General features: G+C 35.2%; 3 protein-coding genes across 3 annotated transcripts; all 3 read right to left on the reverse strand.

Annotated features, from left to right (window-relative positions):
* Positions 1-3,427: 3,427 nt before the first annotated feature.
* On the reverse strand, positions 3,428-4,839 carry LOC121218447 (uncharacterized mitochondrial protein AtMg00810-like). The gene is made up of 3 exons (XM_041095636.1): positions 4,571-4,839; positions 3,661-4,458; positions 3,428-3,617 (listed from the first exon to the last, which is right to left on the reverse strand). Exons 1-3 carry the CDS (start codon positions 4,837-4,839, stop codon positions 3,428-3,430), a joined length of 1,257 nt encoding a protein of 418 aa, XP_040951570.1.
* Positions 4,840-19,582: 14,743 nt separating this feature from the next.
* LOC107923510 (receptor like protein 23-like) lies at positions 19,583-20,098 on the reverse strand. The gene has a single exon (XM_016853707.1). It carries the CDS (start codon positions 20,096-20,098, stop codon positions 19,583-19,585), a length of 516 nt encoding a protein of 171 aa, XP_016709196.1.
* Positions 20,099-20,125: 27 nt separating this feature from the next.
* LOC107923509 (receptor-like protein 56) lies at positions 20,126-25,052 on the reverse strand. Its single transcript, XM_016853705.1, has 2 exons — positions 24,911-25,052; positions 20,126-20,997 (listed from the first exon to the last, which is right to left on the reverse strand). Exons 1-2 carry the CDS (start codon positions 25,050-25,052, stop codon positions 20,126-20,128), a joined length of 1,014 nt encoding a protein of 337 aa, XP_016709194.1.
* Between the last annotated feature and the right edge of the window lie 1,415 nt (positions 25,053-26,467).

The raw sequence follows: 26,467 nt of genomic DNA on the forward strand, positions 1-26,467 counted from the left end.
ATTTTGACACTAAAAATAAAAGAATTACAGAGAAGAAACAAGAAAATATATTATATTAATAAGTATTAAATCTTCTAGAAAGAAAATATATTTTGTAAACTTAACTTGCAAGCAAGCTCTTTTAATCCAGTTCGTAATTTTAGTTTGCCAAAGCAATGAGCTTGCCACTTTTTGTGAGTCCGCCAATATTAAAGGATTCGCCAACTTTGCATATTGTATGAACAGTTATCTTGCAACACTCCTCCTAGGCCTTCATGCTGCGAACACCAATTTTATCCCTTAACTCTTTAAGCATCATCTTTTCAAGTGGTTTGGCTAGAATGTCTAGAATGTCTTCAAGTTTGCACCTTGCCTTGTTCACAAGCTTGTACTCTGACGAGCTCGCATTCTGGTGTTCTTGCACTTTTGCAGCACGTATTTCATTTTGTTTGCAAGTTGTACTTTCATAGCTCACACATTTTTCAACTCATGGTTTTTTTTCGAGTTCGCAACTTGCATATTGGTGAGCTCGCAAGCTCACACTTCATCTTGCTGCTTGCTATTGCATGAGTGACCAATTTGCAACACTCTTTCTTAACCATCTTGCAGTAAACTCCAATGTTGTTTTCTCATACAAATTCTTCAAAAATTGTAGGCTCTAATACTGTTAAGTCACATTCGTGATAAGTTTCAACAATAGGCCTGATGCTTTTAACAACAAGATAATTAAAGCCTTCATTTTCATCTTTATCTCAAACTTTACTTATCTTCTCAGCCGATTTTGACTTGCACACTTGACTAAGGGAATTATAGTTCACATGTCTCTTTATTTTGTGTCAACTATATGATTCATCCATTGAATTGGTGTAGGCTCTTGAAGCCATTGAGTTCCAATCCAGCACAAAACTTTTATTATTCATTGAGACCGTGACCACTTCCTATCCTAAGAATCAAATATAGTGCAACATTTATCTTTGAAAACAACAATGTATTTTTTCTCCATCAATTGATCAATGCTAAGGAGATTATGATCTATTTCAAGAATTAAAAGCACATCTCTAATTACTTTAGTACCTGTTGGAGTGTTGATCAGCATATCCCTTTTTCCCTTAGCTTTAATAAACTGTCCATTTCTAATTCTAACTTTTGAAATGCAACTTCTGTCAATCCTCTTGAAGATGCTTTCATCTAAAGTCATGTGATTTGTGCATCCACTATTAACAAGCCAGTTCTTTCTATTTTTGCTAAAGGATTCACATGGGGTAGCAAGTTGGGCTTTGTAGGAGGGTTCGCAGGATTTTGCAAACTGTGCTTCGCATGATGCTGCGAACATGAATTCTTCTTGACTTTATTTAGTATTCTGAGCCTGAGTGTTTTGTTGTTGTACGTGCCCCTTATTCTTGCACACCCTCTTCATATGACCAAATTTTTTATAGCTTATATATTGAATATATGGCTTAAACAAGCAATACCTTTTCGAATGGTTTGTCTTTTTGTAGTGAGAGCATAGTGGGTTTTCTTCCTTGCCACCATCTCTCCATCTATCCTCTTTCTTCTCTGTCCAACTTTTCTTACCCTTATGTTTCTGGCGGTTAACATAATCAATACTCATGGCTCGCAGTGCTTCTTTTTCTGCGTGCTCCCAAAGCCTTGATTTCTCTTTTTTGCTCTTGAGCATACATGAAATTTATTAATTCTAAAAGAGAGATACCTCTCAGGGAGTGTTGTTATGACCTTCTCAACGACCTTACTATCTACAAAATCTTCCCTAAGTAACCTTATGTTATTTGCAATCGACATAATTATGTTTGCATATTGCTTCACTGTCTCAACATTCTTCACCTTCAAATTCTCAAAATCGCTCTTGAGATTAATGATTTGTTGTTGTTTGGTCTTATTCGAACCATGCAACTCCTCATTTAGCTTATCCCAAGCTTATTTTGGAATCTCATAGGCCATAATGCGTGTGAATATGACATTTGAAATGCCATTCTAAATACAAGACATCGCCTTGTATCTTTTAGCTCTCACGTCACTATGGTGTTCAATCTGAGCGACTATAGTGTTGTCTCTCAAATGTGTGAGCTCAATGTCAATATTCACAACCTCCCACAAGTTATAAGCCTGTAGGTAGGTCTTCATCTTAACAACCCTTATATGACAGTCTTCACCATTGAAAACAAACAGTGAAGGTGGTGAGAAGCTAACAGAAACCACGTATAACTCAAAAAGAACAACAATGACCCTTAAGAAGGTAACTTTGATACCACTCTTGGAATTTCGACACAAAAGAAGAAAGAATTACAGAGAAGAAACGAAAATTATAGCAACAAAACTGTCTGCTAATGTTTTTTATATTTCACTCTGTTTTTGAACAATGAAACAGAGATATTTATAAGAAGAAAAATTTCTAAATAAGGAAAAAAACTAAAATTTTATGCTAATAAATGTTAAATATATTATATTAATAAGTACTAAATTTTCTAGAACAAAAATATATTTTGTAAACTTAACTTGCGAGCAAGCTCTTTAGATCCAATTCGTATTTTTAGTTCACCAAAATAATAAGCTTGCCACTTTCTGCGAGTCCACCAATATTAAAGGATTCACTAGCTTTGCATGCTGCGTGAACGGTCATCTTGCAACCAAAATATTATAATAAAATTTTAGTTGAATGATACAAATTAAAATGCAATTACAAATTACAATAATTCAAAAAGAGTATTTATTGATAAACCACCATTTTAATCATAGATAAAAGAAAGATATTAACATAAATTTTTTTTTGTTCATACTTGCACAATTGCAGTCAAAATAAAATGAGAACAAAAGTTTAACAAAGAACAATTAATGAGATTCAAGGTCTAAGGTAGCTGTCACCTAAATAATAACATTAAACTTGAAGATTGAATTCATGATGCTTTTGCTTTCCATGTTTCTTCCATAATGTGAGCAATGGCACTACATTGTCAGTTAAGCAAAAGTGTTGGTGCAAGAGGCAGCAACAAGCTGATTTCAGCTTGCTTAAACAGCAAGTCTCGAGGCTTGCAGCAGAAACAATCAAAAGCTTACAATGGAAAACAGAAAAGAAAGAGAGAGATTTGAATGAAAATGAGCTGAATTTTCATTAACATATTAAGAAGACATGATGCCAATACATATAAGGGATTACATTAGCAAAACGAACAAATTACCACCTAATAACTTACCTAACACCACTAATTTGCCTAGTAACTTGGTAAACTTGTTTGAATACATAAACAGCTACCTAAACTTGTCATTCATCACTTAGTTACATCAAAATGCAGCTACCAACTAAGTTTGATCCTAACTAAATACAAAACATTCATTTAAAGAAACTAAATGAATAGCTTCAGCTTGCTGCACCAATTTGCTGTTGAAGCACGTTCCCTGCATGGCCACCTTTGCTGCTACATGGGAGCTGACTTCAACACTCCTCCTCAACTTCTATGCAGCAGACTCCTAGTTCCCTCTTTAGGCTTAGAAATCTTGATACACCAAGAGACTTTGTGAAGATATCAGCAATCTGATTTTCAGAGCTGCAATGAATCAGCTCAATTTCTCGAGCTTGTTCCATCTCCCTTATCACATACAGTTTAATATCGAAGTGTTTTGTCCTACCATGGAAGACAGGATTTTTTTGCAATAACAACTGCTGACTTGTTGTCACAATGTATCACCGTTGCTTCATTCTGCTGTAGGTTTAAATCACTCAAAATTTTTCTCAGCCACACAGCTTGATTAACAGCATTAGCAGCTGCTACATACTCAGCTTCAGCTGTTGACTGAGCCACCATTGTTTGTTTTCTTGAGCTCCAACAAATCATTGCAGAGCCAGGTGTAAAAGCATAACCAGAGGTGCTCTTCATGTCATCTTTTGAACCAGCCCAATCGCTGTCTGTATAGCCAATCAATTTCAACTCCTTGACCCTTTTGAAACATATACCATGGTTCAAGGTACCTTTGATATACCTCAGAACCCTTTTTCCTGCTTTATAATGCTGCTGATTACAGCAATGCATGAATCGTGACAGCATGCTCACAGCAAATAGAATATCAGGTCTTGTTGCTGTCAAATACAACAAACAGCCAATAAGGCTTCTATAATCTGTTTCACAGACAGATTCATGTTCCTCTTGGCTCGATAGCTTCATGCCAATAGCCATTGGTGTGCTCATTGGTTTACAATTCTCCATTGAGAATTTAGCCAGCACTTTCAAGGCAAATGTCTTTTGTTTCAAGAGGATTCCTCCTTCTACTTGATTGACTTCCATTCTTAGGAAATATGTTATCAATCCCAGGTCTGACATCTCAAACATTTCCTTCATTTTTGTTTTGAAATCAGCCAACATAAACTTGTCTCCTCCAGTCACTAGAAGATCATCAACATACAGTGATACAATAAGCTGTGTTTCAGCTCCATTCCTCTTAACATAGAGTGTTGGCTCACTAGCACTCCTTTCAAATCCCAAACTGACCAGGTATGAGTCAATTCGAGCATACCAGGCTCGAGGGGCCTGTTTTAGGCCATACAAGGCCTTTCTTAGCCTATACACCAAATGTTCCTTACCAGGCATTATAAAACCTGGGGGTTGCTCGATGTATATCTCCTCTTCTAAGAATCCATTGAGGAATGAAGACTTGACATCCATTTGGTGGATTGTCCACTGGTTCTAAGCAGCAACAGCAATCAGCAATCTGATTGTATCGAGTCTGGCTACTGGAGCAAATGTTTCCAAGTAGTCCAGACCATACCTTTGACTGAAGCCCTTCACAACTAGCCTGGCCTTTAGCTTGTTTAGACTTCCATCCGCATTGTGCTTCACTCGATAGACCCATTTTACACCAATGGTCTTTCTGTTGGCAGGCTTTTTAACCAACTCCTATGTCTGGTTCTTCACAATCATGTTGATTTCATCAACCATAGCCTGTTTCCAACCTTCATCTGCTTCAGCTTCTTCAAAACTACTAGGTTCTGCTATAGCAGCTTGTGCTCTTTCATAAATCTCATCTAGGGGCCTTGTGCCTCTCACAGGTGCATCATCAACATCCATTTCAGGACCAAGGTGCTCGAGTTCAGCTTGATTAGGCACCAGGTCTTCTGAAGCAGCTTCTGGTTTACTATTTTCCCAATTCCAGCAAGCCTTCTCATCGAAGATGACATCTCTGCTCACTTGGAATTTGTTTGTCAAAGGATCCAGCACCCTGTAGCCCTTCTTAACTGAGCTATAGCCTATAAGAACACCTGATTGAGCCCTTTCAGAGAGCTTGTCTCTGTTTGCTGCTGGTTTTTGTGCATAACACAGACAACCAAACACTTTCAGATGTGCCAATGAAGGCTTGAAACCGAACCAAGCCTCGAAAGGTGTCTTGAATGCAAGAGCTTTGGTAGGAAGCCTATTTTGAAGGTAGACAGCAGTGTTTACTGCCTCAGCCCACAAGGTCTTGGGCAGTTTCTTCTCAAACAACAGGCACCTGGCCATATCTATCAAGCTTCTGTTCTTTCTTTCTGATACCCCATTCTGCTGAGGTGTGTAGACATTTGTAAGCTGGTGTTTGATACCAGCATCATTGCAAATGGCTTGAAACTGAGCTGAAGTGTACTCAGTGCCATTGTCTGACCTTATCGATTTCAGCTTGCAACCTGTTTCTGTTTTTGCTGCAGTTTTAAACTTCACAAACACTTGAGCTACCTCAGACTTGTGTTTTAAGAAGAAAATCCAGCAAAACCTTGTAAAATCATCAATGAAGAGGATGAAATACCTGTTCTTGCTGAGTGATTCAGTCCTCATCGGGCCACATACATCAGAGTGCACCAGCTGAGTCTTTCAAAAGCTCTCCAAGCTGAGTTTGTAGGAAATGGCAGTCTTGCCTGTTTCCCTATTTGGCAAACTTCACACACATCATCATGCTTTATTGAGCTGGTAAAGTTTTCTGCCAAGCCCTCTTTGGCCATTCGAGCCAGTGATCTGAAGTTGGCATGTCCGAGCCTTTGATGCCAAAGCTTGGAATCATCAACAGAAGCTGTGTATGCTGACTTTGAGTCATTTGGCCAGTGCACCTCAAAGCATTTGTCAGTCATTTTGACTTTCATAAGGCTTGATCCACTTGGATCAGCAATCTGGCACTGTTTGTCCTTGAACACAACAGAATAGCCTTTCTCGAGTAATTGAGCTATGCTGAGAAGGTTTCTGTCAATCTCAGGCACCAAAAGCACATTTGGAATAATCTTGTTGCCTGTAGGAGTACTTATCAGCACCTCTCCTCTTCCTTCAGCCCTTATGAACTGACCATTTCCAACCTTGACCTTGGTTTTGCAACTTCTATCCAAGGTTTTAAACAAGGAGGCATCTGGTGACATGTGGTTAGTGCAACCACTGTCCAATAACCAGCCTTTTGAGCATTTCTTCTCAGCAGCTAAGCAAGACACAGCAAAGACCTGCTCTTCTTGGTCACTACTGTCCTCAGCTACCTGAGCTTCAACCTTTGGTTGTTGAAATTGGCTCTGCCTTGGCTTGGTTCTATTTTTGCAAACCCTTTCAACATGGCCTTTCTTCTTGCAGTATTGGCATACTGCATCTGGCCTGAACCAGCATCTGCCTTCTGGATGACCTGGCCTTTTGCAATGTCTGCAGGGCTGGTCATTGCTCCTTGCAGCATCAGGCTTAGGTCTGCTTTTCCAAGGCTTTTTACCTCTAGGAGCATTGATGCTCGAGGCTTCTCTGGCCTTGACATTGAATGCACCTTCCTGGTTGTCTTCAGTTCTGCTAGCTCTTCTTTGTTCCTGAGCATAGAAGGTGTTGATTAGCTCAGTCAAAGAGATGGTAGCAAGATCTCTTGAGTCCTCTAGAGAGGATATCTTGGCCTCATATCTCTCAGGCAAAGTGGAGAGGACTTTCTCCACTATCCTTGCCTCATCAAAGTGCTCACCTAGGAGCCTTATACTGTTAACCACTGCCATGATTTTGTCTGCATACTGCTTCACTATTTATTCTTCCTTCATTTTCAGGTTCTCGAAATCCCTTCTCAAATTCAACAGCTGCTGTTGCCTTGTTCTCTCAGTGCCTTGAAACTTCTCCTTAAGCTTATCTCAGGCCTGTTTTGGAGTCTCACAGGCCATGATTCTGGTGAAGATGACATCTGACACACAGTTCTGGATGCAGGACATGGCTTTGTGCCTTTTGGTCCTCTCATCAGCATGTTGCCTGATCTGAGCTACTGTGGGATTAGCCCTCAGTGGTGCTGGCTCAGCATCTGTGTTGACAACTTCCCACAGATCGAAGGCCTGTAGGTAAGTCTTCATCTTGACCAGCCATATGTGAAAGCCTTCTCCATTAAAGACTGGTGGGGCTGCTGGTGAAAATCCTGAAGAAGCCATCAGGTTCCTTGGTTTGAAGCAACAAGTCCACTAAGACAAGGGCTCTAGATACCAATTGTTGGTGCAAGAGGCAGCAACAAGCTGATTTCAGCTTGCTTAAACAGCAAGTCTCGAGGCTTGCAGCAGAAACAATCAAAAACTTACAATGGAAAACAGAAAAGAAAGAGAGAGATTTGAATGAAAATGAGCTGAATTTTCATTAACATATGAAGAAGACATGATGCCAATACATATAAGGGATTACATTAGCAAAACAAACAAGTTACCACCTAATAACTTACCTAACACCACTAATTTGCCTAGTAACTTGGTAAACTTGTTTGAATACATAAACAGCTACCTAAACTTGTCATTCATCACTTAGTTACATCAAAATGCAGCTACCAACTAAGTTTGATCCTAACTAAATACAAAACATTCATTTAAAGAAACTAAATGAATAGCTTCAGCTTGCTGCACCAATTTGCTGTTGAAGCACGTTCCCTGCATGGCCACCTTTGCTGCTACATGGGAGCTGACTTCAACAAAAAGTATACTGATGTTCTTTAGCAAATATGTTAGAGCCTTAAAGGCTTCAAGTGCCATCGGAGGTCTTACTAACTTATGAGGGATACTTATTACCAAAGAAACAAATTGCTAGTTTATACCGTACCCACACTACTGATATTCTTTAGCCTATCATTTATTTTCATCCCCCTCGTTAGCTTGCAACTCTTATTGATTATTTTTACCGGATCTTACCCTTTTTTGTTATCTGTTACAGATTCAAGGATTACGTGCCTGCGAGGTATCCTTATTTGTATGAGCAATACCTCAAAAGAAGTAAAAGAAATGCCTAAAAATTAGAGGAACTAAACTTATCCGGTGAAAGCAGCAATTCAAGGATGCCATTTGCCAATGTGATCGGTTAGAAGTGAAAGTTTGAGACTTTGGCATGATATTTTTTAGATCCTAATCTTTGAAGAAACGTACAAACATTATAGAAGTATGTAGTAAACTGCAACTTTGCACATCGATTGGAAGCTTTTGGATGCATAACAAAGTTGCTAATTTGTGTGTGGAGGAAAGAAGCTTCTTCAACATGAAGGTGATGTTACACATAGCAATCAATCTTTCCATAATTATTTGTGCTACTACACTGAGATTACGAAGGACTAGACTTGGTGACTGTTGAGATCACGTGTTTAAGATTGCTGCCATTTAGTTTTTCTGTTGCTAAGTTTGAATAATTCTTCTTTACTTTAGGAGCTTAGTTTTTCGATTTGTTTGGTATATTGTTACCAGATTTTTAGTAGATTTTTAGAACCTCTTTTTCTATTTTTAGTCTTAAACTTTTGTATTTAAATCGTTGAGTTGCAAATTAATTATCATTCCAGTCTTTCTCTTCTTTCTCCTTCAAATCTCTCGATCAACCAACAAAGTTCGAGTTTTAATCACTAAAAAATTGGTATCAGACTTATTTTCTTGAGGGATCTGTGAGGTTATTTGCGTGTTAAAATAGAAGGAGGTTCCAATTTTTCAGTTGCTGCACCACCAGTCTACGATAGAGACAATTACCAGATGTGGGCAATTCGCATGGAGACTTACCTGGAGGCTTTAGATCTTTGGGAAGTTGTAAAAGAGGATTACAAAGTCCCACCACTTCTAGCAAATCCTACTATTGCACAGATTAAAGCACAAAAAGAAATCAAAGGTAAAAGCATACTTATTTGCAGCTGTGTCTCAAATGATTTTCACACAAATAATGTCTCTGAAATCAGCAAAGGAAATTTGGGATTACCTCAAGGCTGAATACGCAGGAGATGAGAGGATTCATAGAATGAAAGTCCTGAATTTAATCAAGGACTTCGAGTTACAGAAGATGAAAGAGTATGAGTCAGTGAAAGAATATTCTGACAGACTTCTCAGCATTGCCAACAAGGTGAGATTGCTTGGTTCTGAGTTGGAAGACTCTAAAATCATAGACAAGCTGTTGGTCACTATTCTAGAGAAGTTTGAAGCCACCATTACTACTCTGGAAAACACCAAGGACCTGTCAAAGATCTCTCTTGCAGAGCTCTTGAATGCTTTACAAGCACAAGAGCAAAGAAGATTTATGAGGCAAGAGGAAGTGATAGAAGGTGCCTTACCTGTCAAGTATCAAGACAACAACATCTATAAAAAGAAGAAAAATTTTAAGAACCAGTCAACGAGTGGAGAAAATTCATCAGGCAATTATCAAAAGAGCAAAAAAGGAGGTGTCAAGAAATCCTACCCACCTTGTCACCATTGTGAGAAGAAAGGTCATCCACCATTCAAATTTTGGAAAAGACCTGACACCAAATGCTCTAAATGCAATCAGCTTGAACATGAAGCAGTGGTTTGCAAGGTCAAAGGCCAGGTGCAAGAAGTAGATGCACAGGTAGCTGATCAAGAAGAAGAAGATCGATTGTTCGTGGTTACCTATTTTTTAGGCAGAGAATCAAGTGAGAGCTGGTTGATTGATAGTAAATGCACAAATTACATGACGTATGATAAGGAGCTCTTCGAGGAATTGAGAAACACTGAAGTCAAAAGAGTGAGGATTGGAAATGGTGAGTACTTAGAAGTCAAGAGAATAGGCATAGTAGCTATTACAGGCTATGAAGGTACAAAATTCATTTCAGATGTTTTGTTTGTACCTAAAATTGATCAAAATCTCTTAAGTGTTGGTCAATTACTAGATAAAGGCTATAAAGTGCTATTTGAGAATAAGCAGTGCTTGATTAGAGATTCTAATGGCAGGGACTTGTTCAATGTCAAAATGAAGGGAAAATGTTTTGCTCTTAATCCAATGGAAAAGGAGCAAATGGCTTTTAAATCCAGAGTTAGTGCTTCTGAGACTTGGCACAAGAGACTTGGGCACTTTCACCATCGAGGATTACTTCAAATGCAGTCGAAGAAGCTGGTGGAAGGACTTACAGACATTGATGATGATCTACCTCATTTTCAAGCTTGCGAATTTGGGAAACAACATAGACAACCCTTTCCTAAACAAGCCTGAAGAGCCTCGAAGAAGTTACAGCTTGTTCATACTGATCTTTGTGGTCCTCAGAGAACGCCATCGTTAAATAGTAACCTTTATTACATAGCCTTTATCGATAATTTAACAAGAATGTGTTGGATTTTCTTGTTGAAACAAAAATCAGAAGTTACCGGTGTGTTCTGGAAATTCAAAGCTAGAGTTGAGAATGAAAGTGGATGCATGATTCAGATTTTAAGATTTGATAATGGCAAGGAGTACACTTCAGAAACCTTTAATAGGTTTTATGAAGAGGCTGGAATTGAGCATCAGTTGACGGTGCCATACACTCCACAACAAAATGGAGTCAGCGAAAGAAGGAACAAATTCATAATGGAGATGACTCGATGTATGCTTCATGAGAAGAATCTTCCAAAAAGCTTTTGGGTAGAAGCTGCAAACACTGCTGTGTTCTTGCAAAATCAGATTTCAACAAAAACTGTGAAGGATCAGACGCCATTTGAAGCTTGGTATGGTTACAAACCTTCTTTAAAGTTCCTTAGATTGTTTGGCTGTCTGTGTTTCACTTACATTCCACAGGTTAAGCGTGATAAGCTTGAAAAAAAGGCAGAAGCTGGCATTTTTGTTGGGTATAGCACTGTATCTAAAACTTACAGAGTCTTTCAACCACACACTGGACGTGCTATTGTGAGCAGAGATGTTTATTTTGTTGAAAATGAGAAATAGAATTGGGAAGACTCGACCAAGACGAACTAAACTTCTAGTGCACCAAATCATTTTACCATTGGCAGCACGTTAGAGGAGCTTGAAGATGAAGGGCAAGATGATTTGGCTGATGATACACCTGTCAGAGGTACAGGACTGCTCTCCGACATTTACCAAAGATGTAACGTGGCTATTTATGAGCCTGCAGGGTATCATGATGCAAAAAGCAGTCAATATTGGATGGCTGCAATGAAGGAGGAGCTTTCGATGATCGAGAAAAACAAAACTTAGAAGCTGGTTGATCGACCTCTGGATAGAAAGATAATTGGAGTAAGATGGGTGTTCAAAATGAAACTAAATCCCGATGGTGCAGTTAACAAATTCAAAGCAAGACTTGTGCTTGTTGTGAAGGGATATGCACAAGTCTTTGGAGTCGATTATTCAGAAAGAGTGGTGATATGTCTCTTTGTTACTGCAAATTTGAAGATCAAATTGCAGATATCTTCACCAAACCATTGCCACTTAGCAAGTTTCAAAGCTTCAGGAAGAAACTTGGAGTTTGCAGCATCTAAACAAGGAGGAGTGTTTAGATCACATGTTTAAGATTGCTGCCATTTAGTTTTTCTGTTGCTAAGTTTGAATAATTCTCCTTTACTTTAGGAAGCTTAGTTTTTCAATTTGTTTGGTATATTGGTACTAGATTTTTAGCGGATTTTTAGAACCTCTTTTTCTATTTTTAGTCTTGAACTTTTGTATTTAAATTGTTGAGGTACAAATCAATCATCATTCCAGTCTTCAATTATTTTCTATCTTAAAACTTCCTTTCTCTTCTTTCTACTTCAAATCTCTCGATCAACCATCAAAATTCGAGTTCTAATCACCAACAGTGACAGCTAACATTTTGTACAAATTGAAATCAAACCAACTGAAATAACAGTGAGAGTAAGAATATGGCTTGTGGGAGTTTTTATTCAATTCCAAAAAAGCACTTTAAATCCATGTCTTAACACAGTTACTCCATATAAACATGACTTTGCAATCGATAGTTTTATACCCCTTCTAAACTTTTTTTAATAGGAAATTGCGATTGCTTTCCTACATGTTTCCAATACAAAATTTTCTAGGGAAATTATCTACCACAAAATAGTAGTAGGAATGAACGATCATTTGTATATAGTTAAACCATGCTTGCCTCCAATAAGGATTTATGTAAAGCACAACAGCAATACATAATAACACCATCACGTAACATGCGAAGAAGCTTGAAGGCATCCATATCAATAAAAAAACTTTAAAAAGATTTATGTTGGATATTATTTATGATTTTCCACTTAAAAAAACTTTAAAATTATGGTTTTGATCTTTTTTTTCTAACTTGTAAACAGCGTGTTAAACTATCGTATGGACATGTTTGATTGTGAAACCGTAATGCAAAACCGAAGGTAGAAAGCATTTATAACCATTGCTATCAGACAAAGCAACATCGTAAAGAGTGTGTGTTGTTTGTCCCGTGAATTGGTTGAAGAGTGACGTGCTTTTTAACTTATTTGCTTATTTGATGTGTACTTGATTAGACATTGATTCCATTCCATGTATAAGAAAATGATATAAGAGGGAAACTTCAACTGGATTCTCACAATTATGGACCCCCTCCCCTATTGGCAATGATTTGTTTGTATTACAAACGTCTAAACTAAGTTAAACTTTGGGGTCTCTGCATTTCATTTCTCCGGAATTACATAAATCAAAGCATGTTAAGTTTGTAAAATTTCATTGTATTTCTTACCTTTTAATTACAATCTATAGCACATGTCCTTACCATACTTTATGCATTTGTACCCAACGCTGCTTTATGTCTATATACTTTATATAGCGCATTCCTCACGACACGCGTCAAATCACTTTTGCCTTTTTCTCCATTTTAAAAGATATATAAGTTGATGTGTATATATGGCTTACAATGTGTATAGTGAGTCAATCCCGTGTGGACCCTAATTGAATACCATTTCTTTTCTTTGCTAACCATTCATACACAGCATTGTTGTTTCTTGTCTTTCATCATCCTCAATACATCCACTGTTGTTTCTGCAGTTTCCAATTGTTGTTGCTTTGCTGATTTTATTTTCATAAAATAATTCTATCCTTTAATAGGTTTACAAAATGTTATTGGCTTCGCTCCACTAGAATTTGGGAAACAAAAATATATATAATTTCTTTTTTCAAAATATAACTCTGTTAAACAATAAATGTCATTTTTTAAATTGTGAATGTTAACTCTACTTAACATTTTAATAGTATAGAGACTAAATTTATCCATTTATATAGGGATTAATTTGATCAGGCCACTATAACAGAAGGACTTGTCAGATTTATTCACCTTACTCTCTATATATTTGGTTTGATTATACTATACTTCCCAAAACTATGATCCATGTATTAGACTTCAAATTTCAAGGTAGTCCAATTTAGTCATTAAAATATCAATATTATACAAATCAAGTCATTCCATAAGTCTAGCCATAATAATGAACAGTAAATGTTAGCTTAGACATTACGTGGATCATATTTAAAACATGTGGATCACATTTTAAATACATATGTATTTATTATATTGACAACTTAAATCTTACAAGTTAAAAAGAAAAAGAAAAACATAATTCTCCTCAATTTTAATGACACTATTATTTTTTTCACTTCATATCCAAATTTTCAATAAAATAAATATGGACGTGGTAGATTTTGGTCCTAATATTTTAAATAAGTTTCCTATAACATAATTCTTAAATATATATATAAATAAAAACACAAAAAAATGTATATGGTAGAATAAAAAGGAAAAGCTTCCAAGAAACTCATTCCATAAAGGGTCCACTTATCGCTTAATTGGTTTCCAATCTTATTATCAAAATATTTGTCTCCCTGATAGAATGAAAATTATATGTAGTAAACCCACCACTTACGTCGGGGTTTAATAAAACAATTTACATTATTTAACTAATTGTTTGCATTAATATCTATTTACAATTTATTACATATCAATTAATTAAAAATAATTAAATATTAATTTATTAGAATCGGTGCATCCTGTTATTAACAAACACAACAAAAGAATGATTACAAAGAAGGAAAGAGAGGATCCCCGGAAAGGATAGAATTTGCACAATATACATGTATCAAAATACTACTAATAGGCAAAAAAGTGGTGACGCCGATGCCTGTGGGTGGCCTATTAAAAAAATGTTCTTTTTCTTATTCTTCTCTTATAATATATGTTGTTTTGGACATGTACAAATATTAGTGATGCCAAAAATATTAGCGTGACTCAAAAAAAATATTTTTTATATACTGTAACTAATGATTGAGTGAAAGTGATAAGGTGGGATGTTAATGACAATGGTGTCACTTATCTTTACGGTAATGACATCCTATATTTACCATTCAAAATACGTCATTTACATACATAATTTAAAAGTGAGTTATTTTCGTAAATAATGTGAAATTTTGAATAATTTTTTTATAAAAAAAGCCATGGACTCCTCTCCAAATTTATTATGATTTGGTCCAAATATATTCATGTTATTAGTTAAACTATGCATTGTAATAATTAATTAGAATAATTAATCGTGTTAATATTTGGATTAATTATTGATATTATAAAAATAAAAAATTTAAATATGTCAAATTAAAGTATAGGGACCAAATATGATATCTTTTTTGTGTCATTTTAATTGAGACTTAAGGATCTAAGAAACCTTTGAATTTTTTCGAAAAATAAAATAAAATTAAGCCCGTAAAAATACAAACTTAGTGAAGCCCTCGCATGCTAAAAACATAAAGCCCTTTGACTAATTGAGTCATTAGAGTATCAATTCTACATCAATCAGGTCTTGCATTTGTGTAACAATCATCTTGGGCATTAAATGTTAGCTCGGACATAATGTGGAGCATATTTAAAATATGGTGATCAAATTTTAAACATGTACTTATCGGATGGACAACTTAAATATCTAATACATTGAAAAAAGGGAAAAGAAAAAAGAAAACAATTCTCTTAAATTTTAATCACACTGTTTTATTAGTAAAAAGCAACAACTATGTTCTGTGAAGAAACGCAAAGCACTACTTATAGAGCATGATAAAAGTTCCAATGTTAATGCATCATATGCCCAAAGATCAGTGCCAAGAGACCTTCCTTTCACAGTAAGTTGAGTGAAGCACAACAATCTTTCTAATACTACGTTTGTTGAATCTTAATGTTCATTTACTACTAGGCCTGGTGACAGCTAACATTTTCTACAAATCGAAATCAAACAAATTGAAATAGCAGTGAGACTAAGATGGATTGTGGGAGTTTTTATTCGTTACAAAAAAGCACTTTAAATCCATGTCTTAACACAGTTACTCCATGGCTTTTCAATCGACAGTTTTATACCCCTTGTAAACTCTTTTTTATCGAAAATTGCAATTGCTTTACTACATGTTTCCACTACAAAATTTTCTGGGGAAATTATCTACCACAAAATAGTAGCAGGAATCAACGGCCATTTGTATATAGTAAAACCATGCTTGCCTCCAATAAGGATTTATGTACAGCACAGCTGCGATACACAATAGCACCATCACATAACATGCGAAGAAGCTTGCATAGAAAGCATCCATATCAATGAAACCATGGTCTTCTGTGTCGCCAGCTGAAGCCTTTGGTGTCAATGGTGTTGCGACCAGTGAACAATTCTGTTGCGCCGAAGAGTGTGAAAGAGTAAAATTATTGTACTGAAAAATCACACTAAGTTCAATTCCCAGGAAAGAGAGGTGGATCACGAGGATCGCTTACATACCAGATCTTTCCTAGCTAGAATATCCCTCTATCGTAATTTAATAGCACAATAAATCACTACAATGACACTTGCAAAATATGCAGAACAAAAATAAAGAACACTAGAATTTTAACGAGGTTCAGCAAATTTTGCCTACGTCCTCGGGCACTACCAAATATATTTCACTCCAAAAATACAAGTGAAAGTTTACAAATAGGGAGAGAGAACAATTGCCTTAAGTAGAGAATGGCAAGTGTGGGATGAAGAAAGTAAGCAATGGTTAGGCCTATTTATAGTTGAGGTTCAAGGATCAACTTGCAATGTCCCTATACAATTAGGGACCAAAATTGCAATTATCCCATGCCAACTTTTAACCCAACTTGCCAACCAATTTTACTTTCTACTTTCGGTGCCCACCCTTTTTGACTTTTCAAACAATGGGTGGGTTCCAATAATCTCCACCTTGAAGATTTGATTAGGATAATCTTATCTTCACACAATTCTTTCTGCCTTTGACAACAATACTTGATAGTGCCTTCTTCAACTGTTAAACTTGCAGGATATTAATCAAGTTCAAACAATGTTCGAACTTGGTTGATGTTACCACCTTAGTCATCATATCTGCGGGATTATCTATAGTCTTGATCTTCTGAAGACAAATTTTCCCCTCTTCAATAATTTCCCGCACAAAATGGAATCGTACGTCGATATGTTTTGTACGTGCATGATAGACTTGATTCTTTGCTAAATGAATAGCACTTTGACTATCACAATACACGTTAATATGATCCTGAACCAACCCCAAGGTTTTAGCCATACCTTGTAACCAAATAGCCTCCTTTACAGTCTCTGTTACAGCCATGTACTCGGCTTCTGTGGTTGACAATGCAACTGTAGACTGTAGTGTAGACTTCAAACTTATTGGTCCTCCGGCAAGTGTAAACACATAACCGGTGGTTGATCTTCGCTTGTCCAAATCACCGGCATAGTCAGAATCAACGTACCCAATAACACCTTTACCAAGTGTATCATCCTGCTTGAACAGTAATCCAACATCCACGGTCTTCTGAATATACCGTAGAATCCATTTCACAGCTTGCCAATGTCCTTTTCCAGGATTATGCATATACCTGCTCACTATACTAACTGCCTGTGAAATGTCGGGTCTTGTACACACCATTGCATACATCAAGCTACCCACTGCATTGGAATACGGAACTTGCAACATGTATTCTCGTTCCGTATTCGTCGAAGGAGATAGTTGTGCAGAAAGCTTGAAATGAGAAGCCAACGGGGTACTTACAGGTTTTGTCTGCTCGTTCATGCCAAACTGCTGTAGTACCTTTTTCAAATACTACTTCTGAGATAAGCTAACTCTATCATGAGCTCTATCTCTCCATATTTCCATGCCGAGAATCTTTTTAGCTTCTCCTAGATCTTTCATCTCAAACTCGAGATTGAGTTGAGTCTTCAATCTTTCAATCTCAACTTTGCTCTTAGATGCTATTAGCATATCATCAACATATAAGAGCAAGTATATGAAAGTTCCTTCTTGTAGCTTCTGAAAATACACGCAATGATCAAATTTACTTCTTGTGTACCTTTGCCCTTTCATGAACTGATCAAATCGCTTGTACCACTGCCTCGGAGATTGCTTCAATCCATAAAGCGACTTTGTCAGTTTGCAAACCCAATTTTCTTTTCCAACAACCTTGAATCCATCTGGCTGAGTCATATAGATTTCCTCTTCCAAATCACCGTGTAAAAATGCGGTCTTCACATCAAGCTGAACTAGTTCAAGATCATATTGCGCAACCAAGGCTAGCAAAATCCGAATAGACGAATGCTTCACAACTGGAGAAAACACTTCATTGTAGTCTATTCCTTCTTTCTGAGCGTAACCCTTTGCTACTAATCTAGCCTTGTATCAAATTTCATTTTTATCAGGAAATCCTTCCTTCTTTGCATATACCCATTTGCATCCAATTGCCTTCTTTCCCTTGGGTAGTGTCACCAACTCCCAGGTCTTATTTTTATGAAGAGACTGCATTTCTTCATTCATTGCTTGCTTCCACTTTACACCATCAGGGTTACTTATTACTTCTGTGTAAGTAGAAGGAACATCATCATCTCTAATTGGAAGTGCATAGGCCACTATATCATCAAAGCGAGCAGGCTTACGAATCTCTCTTCTTGGCCTTCTATATGCAATTGAATCTTGTTGCTGTAGAGGTTCTTGGGTAGGAACCTCTTCATCATTTGTCCCTTCAACATTAGCTGGATCATCGTTAACCTTTTCAAGCTCCACCTACTGCAAAGTACTACTGGTTTTGTCATCCTTTTGTGAATCCTTGTACTTCAACATGGTTGATTCATCAAAAGTCACATCTCTAATGAAAACAATCTTCCTTGTATTAGGACACCAGAGATGATATCCTTTTACTCCATCAGTTATACCCAAGAATAATGCTTTCTTTGCTCTTGGGTCTAACTTAGATTCTTTTACATGATAATATGCAGTGGAACCAAATACATGGAAAGAATCATAATCAGTAGCAGATTTACCAGTCCATATCTCCATAGGAGTTTTTCCATTTATTGCAGCTGATGGCAAACGGTTAATTAGATGGCACGCATATGTAACTGCCTTAGCCCAAAATTCTTTGCCCAATCCAGCATTGGACAACATACATCGAACTTTCTCCAGTATAGTTCGATTCATTCGTTCTGCCACCCCATTTTGCTGTGGTGTATCCCGAACAGTGAAGTGTCGCACAATGCCCTCATCTTGGCATACTTGTAGAAATGGATCGTTTTTGTACTCAGTACCATTATCTGATCGAAGTCGTTTGACCTTTCGATCAGTCTGAGTCTCCACCATCTTCTTCCATTTTAGAAATGCATCCAAAACTTCACTTTTTCTTTTCATTAGATACACCCATACTTTTCTTGAATAATCATCAACAAAAGTAACAAAATAGTGCATACCTCCCAAAGAAGCTACTTTGGTAGGTCCCCACACATCACTGTGAACGTAGTCCAGAATTCCTTTCGTATTGTGAATTGCTGGACCAAATTTTACCCTCTTCTGCTTGCCCAGAACACAATGTTCACAGAATTCCATTTTGCAAGAATTTGCACCTTTCAATAAGCCTTGCTTCACCAATGTCTGCAAAGCTTTTTCACCAGCATGTCCCAATCGCATATGCCATAATCTGGTAACCTCTGAATCTACATCTTTTGTAGAAACTGTTGATGTTGATCCAATAACTGTACTTCCATTTAAAAAATACAAGTTATTTCTTCTTGTGCCTTTCATCACCGTCAGTTGCCCAGCTACTACTTTTAGTAATCCATCTCTTAAAGTGATTGTGAGCCCTTTAGATTCTAGGGCACCTAATGAGATGAGATTTTTCTTCAGGCTAGGTACGTAGCGAACATCTGTCAAGACTTGGATTGAGCCGTCGTGATTCTTCAATTGGACTGTACCCACTCCCATTGTCTTACAAGCACTATCATTGCCCATAAGAACAATTCCACCTTCTAGCTCTTTAAGACTAGAAAACCAGTCCTTATTAGGACACATATGGTAAGTACATCCTGAATCCAAAATCCACTCATCCGTTTGACATGCCATTGCCATGCCAACCAAGCTAAAGTCTGACTCCTCATCATGCTCCGCTACACATGCATTAGAGCTATCACAAAAAGTGGAATGTTACCCTTAAAGTGGTTATAGCTGAGATCCAATGTCACCAACGAAGAGCTATCACAAAAAGCATTCGGTAATGGTCCTTGTAGCATATTTCTAGATAAATGAACTTCCCTTAGCGATACAGGCTTGAAGCAAGATGGTAGAGTCCCAGAGAAATTGTTCATGGAAAGGTCCAAAAATATAAGTCCTTCATTGAGATTGCAAATCGCCCTTGGTATTGAACCTTCAAGTTGATTATCTGCCATGGCAAGTTGTTCCAAAGGTAAAGCATTTCCCCTCCATTGTGGAAACCTACCAAAGAGTATGTTTCTGCTCACATCCAATGCTATCAACCTTGACATATTCCCAATCCAACTTGGTATCTCACCGAAGAGATAGTTATTGCTAAGATCAAGTAAATACAAATCAGAGCAGTTAGCCAATACATTAGGGATCACCCCAGTGAAGTTATTTCCATCTAATCGTACCTCAGAGAGGCTCATTAGGCTAAAATTTCCAGAGAAAATAACTCATTGCAATGTGTTATTTGATAATGCAAGGAACTCTAATAAGGAGCAGCCCGTAGCCATGTGCTCAGGTATCCCTCCAGACAAATGGTTGTTTGATAAGTCCAAACCTTGCAGTGAACTCATATCACCAAATGAAGAGAGAATGCGACCACTGAAATAATTTTGTGACATGTTCAGAGTCTTCAACAATGGTAGATGTGCTCCAATTCTTTTTGGAATGTTGCCACCAAAGGCATTGTTGGAGATATCCAAATTCGATAAAGCCAAATGCGTACGCGATGGCAGTTGAAAAAGCCCTAATAGAGAGCAATTCACGAGATGCAGTAACTCTAGCTTCGTGTTGTTTTCCAACAACCAAAAAGGGAATTGATCCACCTTTAAGAAATGTATTTCTGAGAGAGTAACACCCTGTAAGTTACTTTGATGGTAAAAGAAATATGGAAATGACCCACCACTTCCACAACAAGAAAAACTGATGTAACTCAACTGGAACCTTGGGGCCAAAGAATTGAGCATCTCATGATCATCGGCATGTATGTTGTTGTTGTCTCCTCTGATAAACTTGAGTCTTGAAAGGTTGAACAAGGGTCCTAATGAGCTTGGGATGTGAAATTCATTGTTTGAAATGTCCAACCATCGGAGGGATGTTAGACTTTCAAGGGCAGATATATTTCCAGAAAATTGATTAGAAGAGAGGTCCAAAGATTCAAGTAATGTTAGGTTCTTAAGGGAATATATATTTCCCAAAAACTGATTGGAAGAGAGAGATAAACTTTTAAGGGACGTGAGGTTGTAGAAACACATGGGTAAGCTACCCCTTAGATTATTGCCAGTGATGTCCAATTCTGGGAGATTTTTCATTTCACATAAATCTGCAAAAGTAGTATTATGTGTATAAATCATAACTAATACATGATGGATAAATTAGAAATACAATAAACTTAATAAATAGCACTTTTAATTGTATTATAAAAATAATAATCAAAATATATTCAAACTTAAATAAAAATAAATTTAGATAGATTTATAGATGATGCGTCTAAATCTTATAATAAGATAGGAGAGATTTCATATTATTTGCACAAAGGAAATTTTAATTTAAGTACTAAAATTCAGAGACCTCAACCTCTGGCATCAAAGCCTTATTAGCATTCTATTAAAATTTAGGGAGATCAAAAGAAAAGGGAATATGGATATATGAAGGTTTAACTTTTGTTTGATATTTAATTTTTTAATCAAATACACCAACTAAATTTCAAAATTAAAAATATGTTTCGCATGCATATATATATATATATATGAGAAAGGATTATATGAAATTAAGATATCATGTCAATAAGAGGATGTCATTTCAGTATTTTCATCCTATATTTCAACAGATCATGTTGAATTTGATTTTTTTTCATAATGAAAATGTTAAAGTGACATGCTCTTATTGAAAAGGGATACAAATGACATTCTATCCTAGTTTCATACAATCCTTTTTCTATAATCTACAAGCTAATAACATGCATACAAATTGCTGGGTTTTTTTTTTACTAATTTATTTGGTATAAATTACGAAAACTTTTCAATTTTCGTAAAGTACGAGAATTAAATGCGTACAAAGTAAAATACGAAAGTTAATTTTTTAATTTTCATAAAGTAAAAGGATGGAATTTATAAATTAGACCAAATATTACCACACGAGGAAATTGAAAGAATCAAATTACCTTGTGAGGTGAGTTTTTGATTGAACGCACAATAACTCAACACCAAACGCTTCAAAGAAGTAAATTCCACTCTAACAGAGCCTTTCATACCAAATATGCGTGAGAGACAAGGCAAAGATATTAGAGAAATATCCCAACAAAATATATACCATCTAATTGTGCTTTCAGTCCCTGTACTTTTTGCACATTTAAAATTTAATCTCTCTTGTTTTAATCCTAGAAATTTAGTCCCTCTACTCAATTGGTTTTAATAATTCAAATCCAATTCATAACATCATCAAAGGGCTTCCATTAAATTGGATAATTACATTTTCAAAAAAAAAATACATGAGTGCAAGGCTAAATAAGCAAATAAAGCAGTTGAATTTGGGGTTGTAAAGTTTTTTTTATTCTAAACTTGAAGTTGTAAGGTTCTTAGTACTATTTCCGGGAAGCCGAGTAAAAGCAGGGGCATAGCCAAAAAGGGACAGGAAGGGGACTTGGCCCTTGTTGGCTCAATGAGGAAACTGCTCTCTAGCCCTTCCCCAAAATTATATTCAATTTTGTTCTTTTTAACTTTTAATTAAATGAAAAACATATAATTTTAACCCTTTTGAAAAAAATAATAATTTAATTTAAACATTTTTAATACAATTTTTTTAATTCCCCCAAAATTATAATATTATCTCGGTTCTTTAAAAAAATTCAGGCTTCGCCTTAAAGTAAAAATCAATTTTTAAAATTTTAACGTAATGCATCCTTAAATGAGCCATGTGAGCAATATTTTTTTCTATTTTAAAAATATCACATAATCCAAATAAACAAAATTAATAATAAAGTGAAAAAATTTCAAATGTGCAATAAGTATAAAGACGGTAGATAAGATTAGAGCTATATGTATAAATTAATCCACATATTTAATTTGTAACATACTATTAATGTGGGAATGAGAAGCCGCTGTAGTTTCATTAAAACTAAATCCAGATAGAGAAAGAATCTTCAATGTCGGAAATAGACCCAATGACTGTAGTGAAAGGCTACAATTATTATCTGCATGTCAAACAAGGCTTTATTTCTTTAGAATATGTCTAAAATACTAACAAAATATGAAAATTAATTCATAAACCCAAAGGGTGGTACTTAATTTATTAATTTTGTCTCAATTCACCTCAAAAGTTTAAGCTAAGTGTGTAGTTGCTAACATGATTTGTTTGTAAAACCTTTAATTTTAGCAATAACTATATCACAGGCCAGATACAGCTCCTCCAAATTGCTCAAATCATATAATTCTGAAGAGGATCAGAAATTGAAAATTAGTTAGATTTAAATAAATAGCTTATAAATGTAAGTCTATATATGCATTCAATGATTTCCTTTTTATTTTTTTGTTAAGAAAAAAAATTAGGGGATGGGGAGAGAAGTCATTTTTTACCTTTAACATCTAGTAATCCTTTGAAGTTGGAGTTTTCTATCCTCAAAGTCTTTAAATTTGAAAGTGTGGCAAGAGATGACAATATACTATTGTTGAAAAAATTACCACTCAAATCAACAGCTTTCAATTTTATCAGCCTTAGTCCTGCCATTATCAAGTAATAATATTTATAGTTATTTATTTTTATGCTCAATGATAATTTTTTTTAAAGAAGTTTACAAGTTTCATATAAATTACAAATATTATATATATAATTAATTAGAACTAATGTTAACTCAATACAAAGCGCAACAATTTGAAGACTTAAATATATTTGAATAAAACCTATACATGATAAGAATTAAACTCATAATAACGTGGGAAAACGCATGGTGCCGACACTGTCAAGACTTCATTGGTATATTAAAATTTTTTGAAATTTTTTTTATGAATCATTCGTAGAACTATAAGTTTGTAAGCAATTTAACAATAATAAAATTAGAAAATAAATTTAATGTTAAATTGATCATTTAAAAAAAATCATAAATACCTTGCAATGGAGTAAATTCATTCACTTCATTTCTGGATAAGGTCAACTCCTCTAAATTGCTGAGAGCAATTAAATTTGAAGAGAGAAATACAAATTAAACTAATATTCTTTTTTTCTTTGGCAAGTGAAACTAATAATAAGTTAAGTAGATTTGTTTTAGAGTAGAGCTATTCATTTGACCTAATAAATTTGGTTCAATTTTGTCAGATTTTGAATAAGGTTACTTCAAATTCTAAGGATTAATATGTTTTATTATGTTAATAACATATATTTTTTTAAAAATAAGTATTCTTTTGAAAATACGAAAATTAATTTGTCGAGCGCGTTTGAGCTCAACTTGAATGGACTTAGATAAGGAATTTCTAAAAGTTTTGGGCCACCAGCTTAGCTTATGAAAATTTCTATTCATGACTTGCTAACATAAGAACTAAAGCATTCAAAATGATTAAGTAAGTTATTAAAAATTTCTTTTCAAATAATATCTAATTCAATTACCATGTGTTCTATCTAAACACGTCAACTTTCACTTAATTTTGTATTTGCAACTCAGGTAAAATATGTGAAAGTCTTTATTTGAACAATTTCAAAAGGGTATGGACTTATTATACCATTTTGAAATGTTTGTCTATTATGTGAGCGACTTAAAAGATTTTGCCCCTATTTGAGATTTGACACAAACTCTTTTTTCCGTAAGTGATAAGGGTAGAGGTTATCTAGGGATCGAACCTAACACTGGTATTGACAAAAGACTTGAACACAAGTCCTTTACTACTCTATATGTGGCTCAATCAATGAGTGACACATACTTTTTAGGATATAGTAAAATAAATAAATAAATAAATGTCTAAAAGATGGGACAAGTAACCTTATATGAATTTTTCTTGTAAATATGAATAAATGAAACATTAGTGCTCACAAGTTATTTAAGTTTGATTTAAAAAAAAATCGAATTTAGTTTAATAATATTGAGTCGAGCTTGAGCTTGAGCTTGAGCAACTTGGGTTATCGATGAAGTTAAATTCGAACATTAATTGTAATACCTAATTCAAAAGATTGTGGCTTAATCCAACTTTTCATTGTAATATATAATATTATGAAATACCTCAAAAAGATAGATTTTATAGGCTATTTACCTTTTGCATATATTGGACCCTTCAAATTGTTAGCGGATAAATCCAAAGACTTCAAATTTGAGAACGCAGTAAGGGATGGAAATATGTTGTTGCTAAAGTCATTACTACTTAAATCAAGCACCTCGAGTTTGTTCAACTTCATTTGTACTTTTTCTGAAAAAAAAAAGTTAATGTAATTTCATCTTAAAAGAATGATATAATATGTTTGAACAACAATGAATTAAGCCAAGTGATTTACCATGGAATAAAGACACAAGGCTCTTAATTTCATTTCCCCCTAAATGCAACTGCTTCAAGTTCATCAAATTATTGATTTCTATTCATGTCCAAAGAAAATATATGTTAGTTAATCAATATTATTAAAAAAAAAGATAAGGCAACATTTAGATATTAAATTTATATTTTTTTTCAATTTGATTTCTATATTTTTTTGGTCTTTCAACTTTTCCCAACTTGGAATTGAGCAACTTTATTATTTTTATTAAAAAAAATTATTTTTAATTTATGATGTGACATAGTATTAAAGTGTTTTATTATTACATGGACCAAAATTAAAAAAAGTTGTTGAATTCCAAAACTAGAGTTTTTTACCTAATTAGGATAGAAAAAAAATTACTGAAATAGTATGTTAGAAAAAAATTACCAAAATGGGTTACTTTTTCATTGGAGCCTATTTGGTAGGCGCCAATGAATAAAATAATAATAAAATTTTTTTGATTAAAATATAAATTATACTTTTCCGGGTTAGTATATAACCCGTATAATACATAGTATTGGTGCCTATCTGGAAGGCGCCAATGGTGGTGCCTATCTGGGAGGCGCCAATGGTGGTGCCTATTTTGGAGGCGCCAATGGTGGTGCCTATTTGGGAGGCGCCAATGGTGGTGCCTATCTAGGAGGCGCCAATGGTGGTGCCATATTAGAAGGCGCCAATACTGTGATTTTTCTCTATAAATACCCCCAACACAGACATAAATTTGACTACAAAAACGGAAGAAAGAAGAAGGAAGGAAGCAGAAGAAAAGAATGAAGGAAAAGAAGAAAAAAATTAGGTATTTTGGTTTTTTTTAAATAGAATGTAGAGTTTTGTTAGTAATTTTATTATTCGAAAGTTATTTTGCCATGTTATTAACTTTGTTAGTTTCTGAATGAAAAATTTTGCATTAAAATTTTTATGTATTTTGTTTACATTTTGAAACTGTTTTAAGAAATTTGAAATTCTTTTTTTACAGATCTAGTATTGAAAATGGAGAATCAGTTTTTTGTATGCGTTTATTTTGATGGAGAAATTTTAACAACAACTATGGGATGTATATTTGAATGTCGCAAACAAGTAGCAATGAGATTTGATAGAAATATCTTGTTTGATGATATGAAGGAAAAAAATTAGTGAAAAAATTTATAGACGTTGTGGGAGAAGGATATCAAAAGTTTTCTACAAGTTTCCAGTATCAAAAGATCCAATAAAATTTACCGAAATGGAACTTGTAGACGATGAAGACGTGGAAACAATGGTCGCTCTTTATTGTGGGACTTCGAGTAACAAAAATGCACCGA

Source organism: Gossypium hirsutum, chromosome D06 (assembly GCF_007990345.1).
Source record: "Gossypium hirsutum isolate 1008001.06 chromosome D06, Gossypium_hirsutum_v2.1, whole genome shotgun sequence".
NCBI classification, from domain to species: Eukaryota; Viridiplantae; Streptophyta; class Magnoliopsida; order Malvales; family Malvaceae; genus Gossypium; species Gossypium hirsutum.

What these genes read in the sequence shown, in the direction of transcription:
- LOC121218447 (XM_041095636.1), bottom strand. Translation starts at nt 4,839, where the DNA reads ATGGGTCTATCGAGTGAAGCACAATGCGGATGGAAGTCTAAACAAGCT. An exon ending in CCCAGGTTTTATAATGCCTG is followed by an intron (nt 4,459 to 4,570) that starts GTAAGGAACATT and finishes GGGATTTGAAAG; the next exon opens with GAGTGCTAGTGAGCCAACAC. An exon ending in GTGATACATTGTGACAACAA is followed by an intron (nt 3,618 to 3,660) that starts GTCAGCAGTTGT and finishes CTTCCATGGTAG; the next exon opens with GACAAAACACTTCGATATTA.
- LOC107923510 (XM_016853707.1), bottom strand. Translation starts at nt 20,098, where the DNA reads ATGAGCCTCTCTGAGGTACGATTAGATGGAAATAACTTCACTGGGGTG.
- LOC107923509 (XM_016853705.1), bottom strand. Translation starts at nt 25,052, where the DNA reads ATGAAGTTGAACAAACTCGAGGTGCTTGATTTAAGTAGTAATGACTTT. An exon ending in GGGTCCAATATATGCAAAAG is followed by an intron (nt 20,998 to 24,910) that starts GTAAATAGCCTA and finishes CTACTTTTGCAG; the next exon opens with ATTTATGTGAAATGAAAAAT.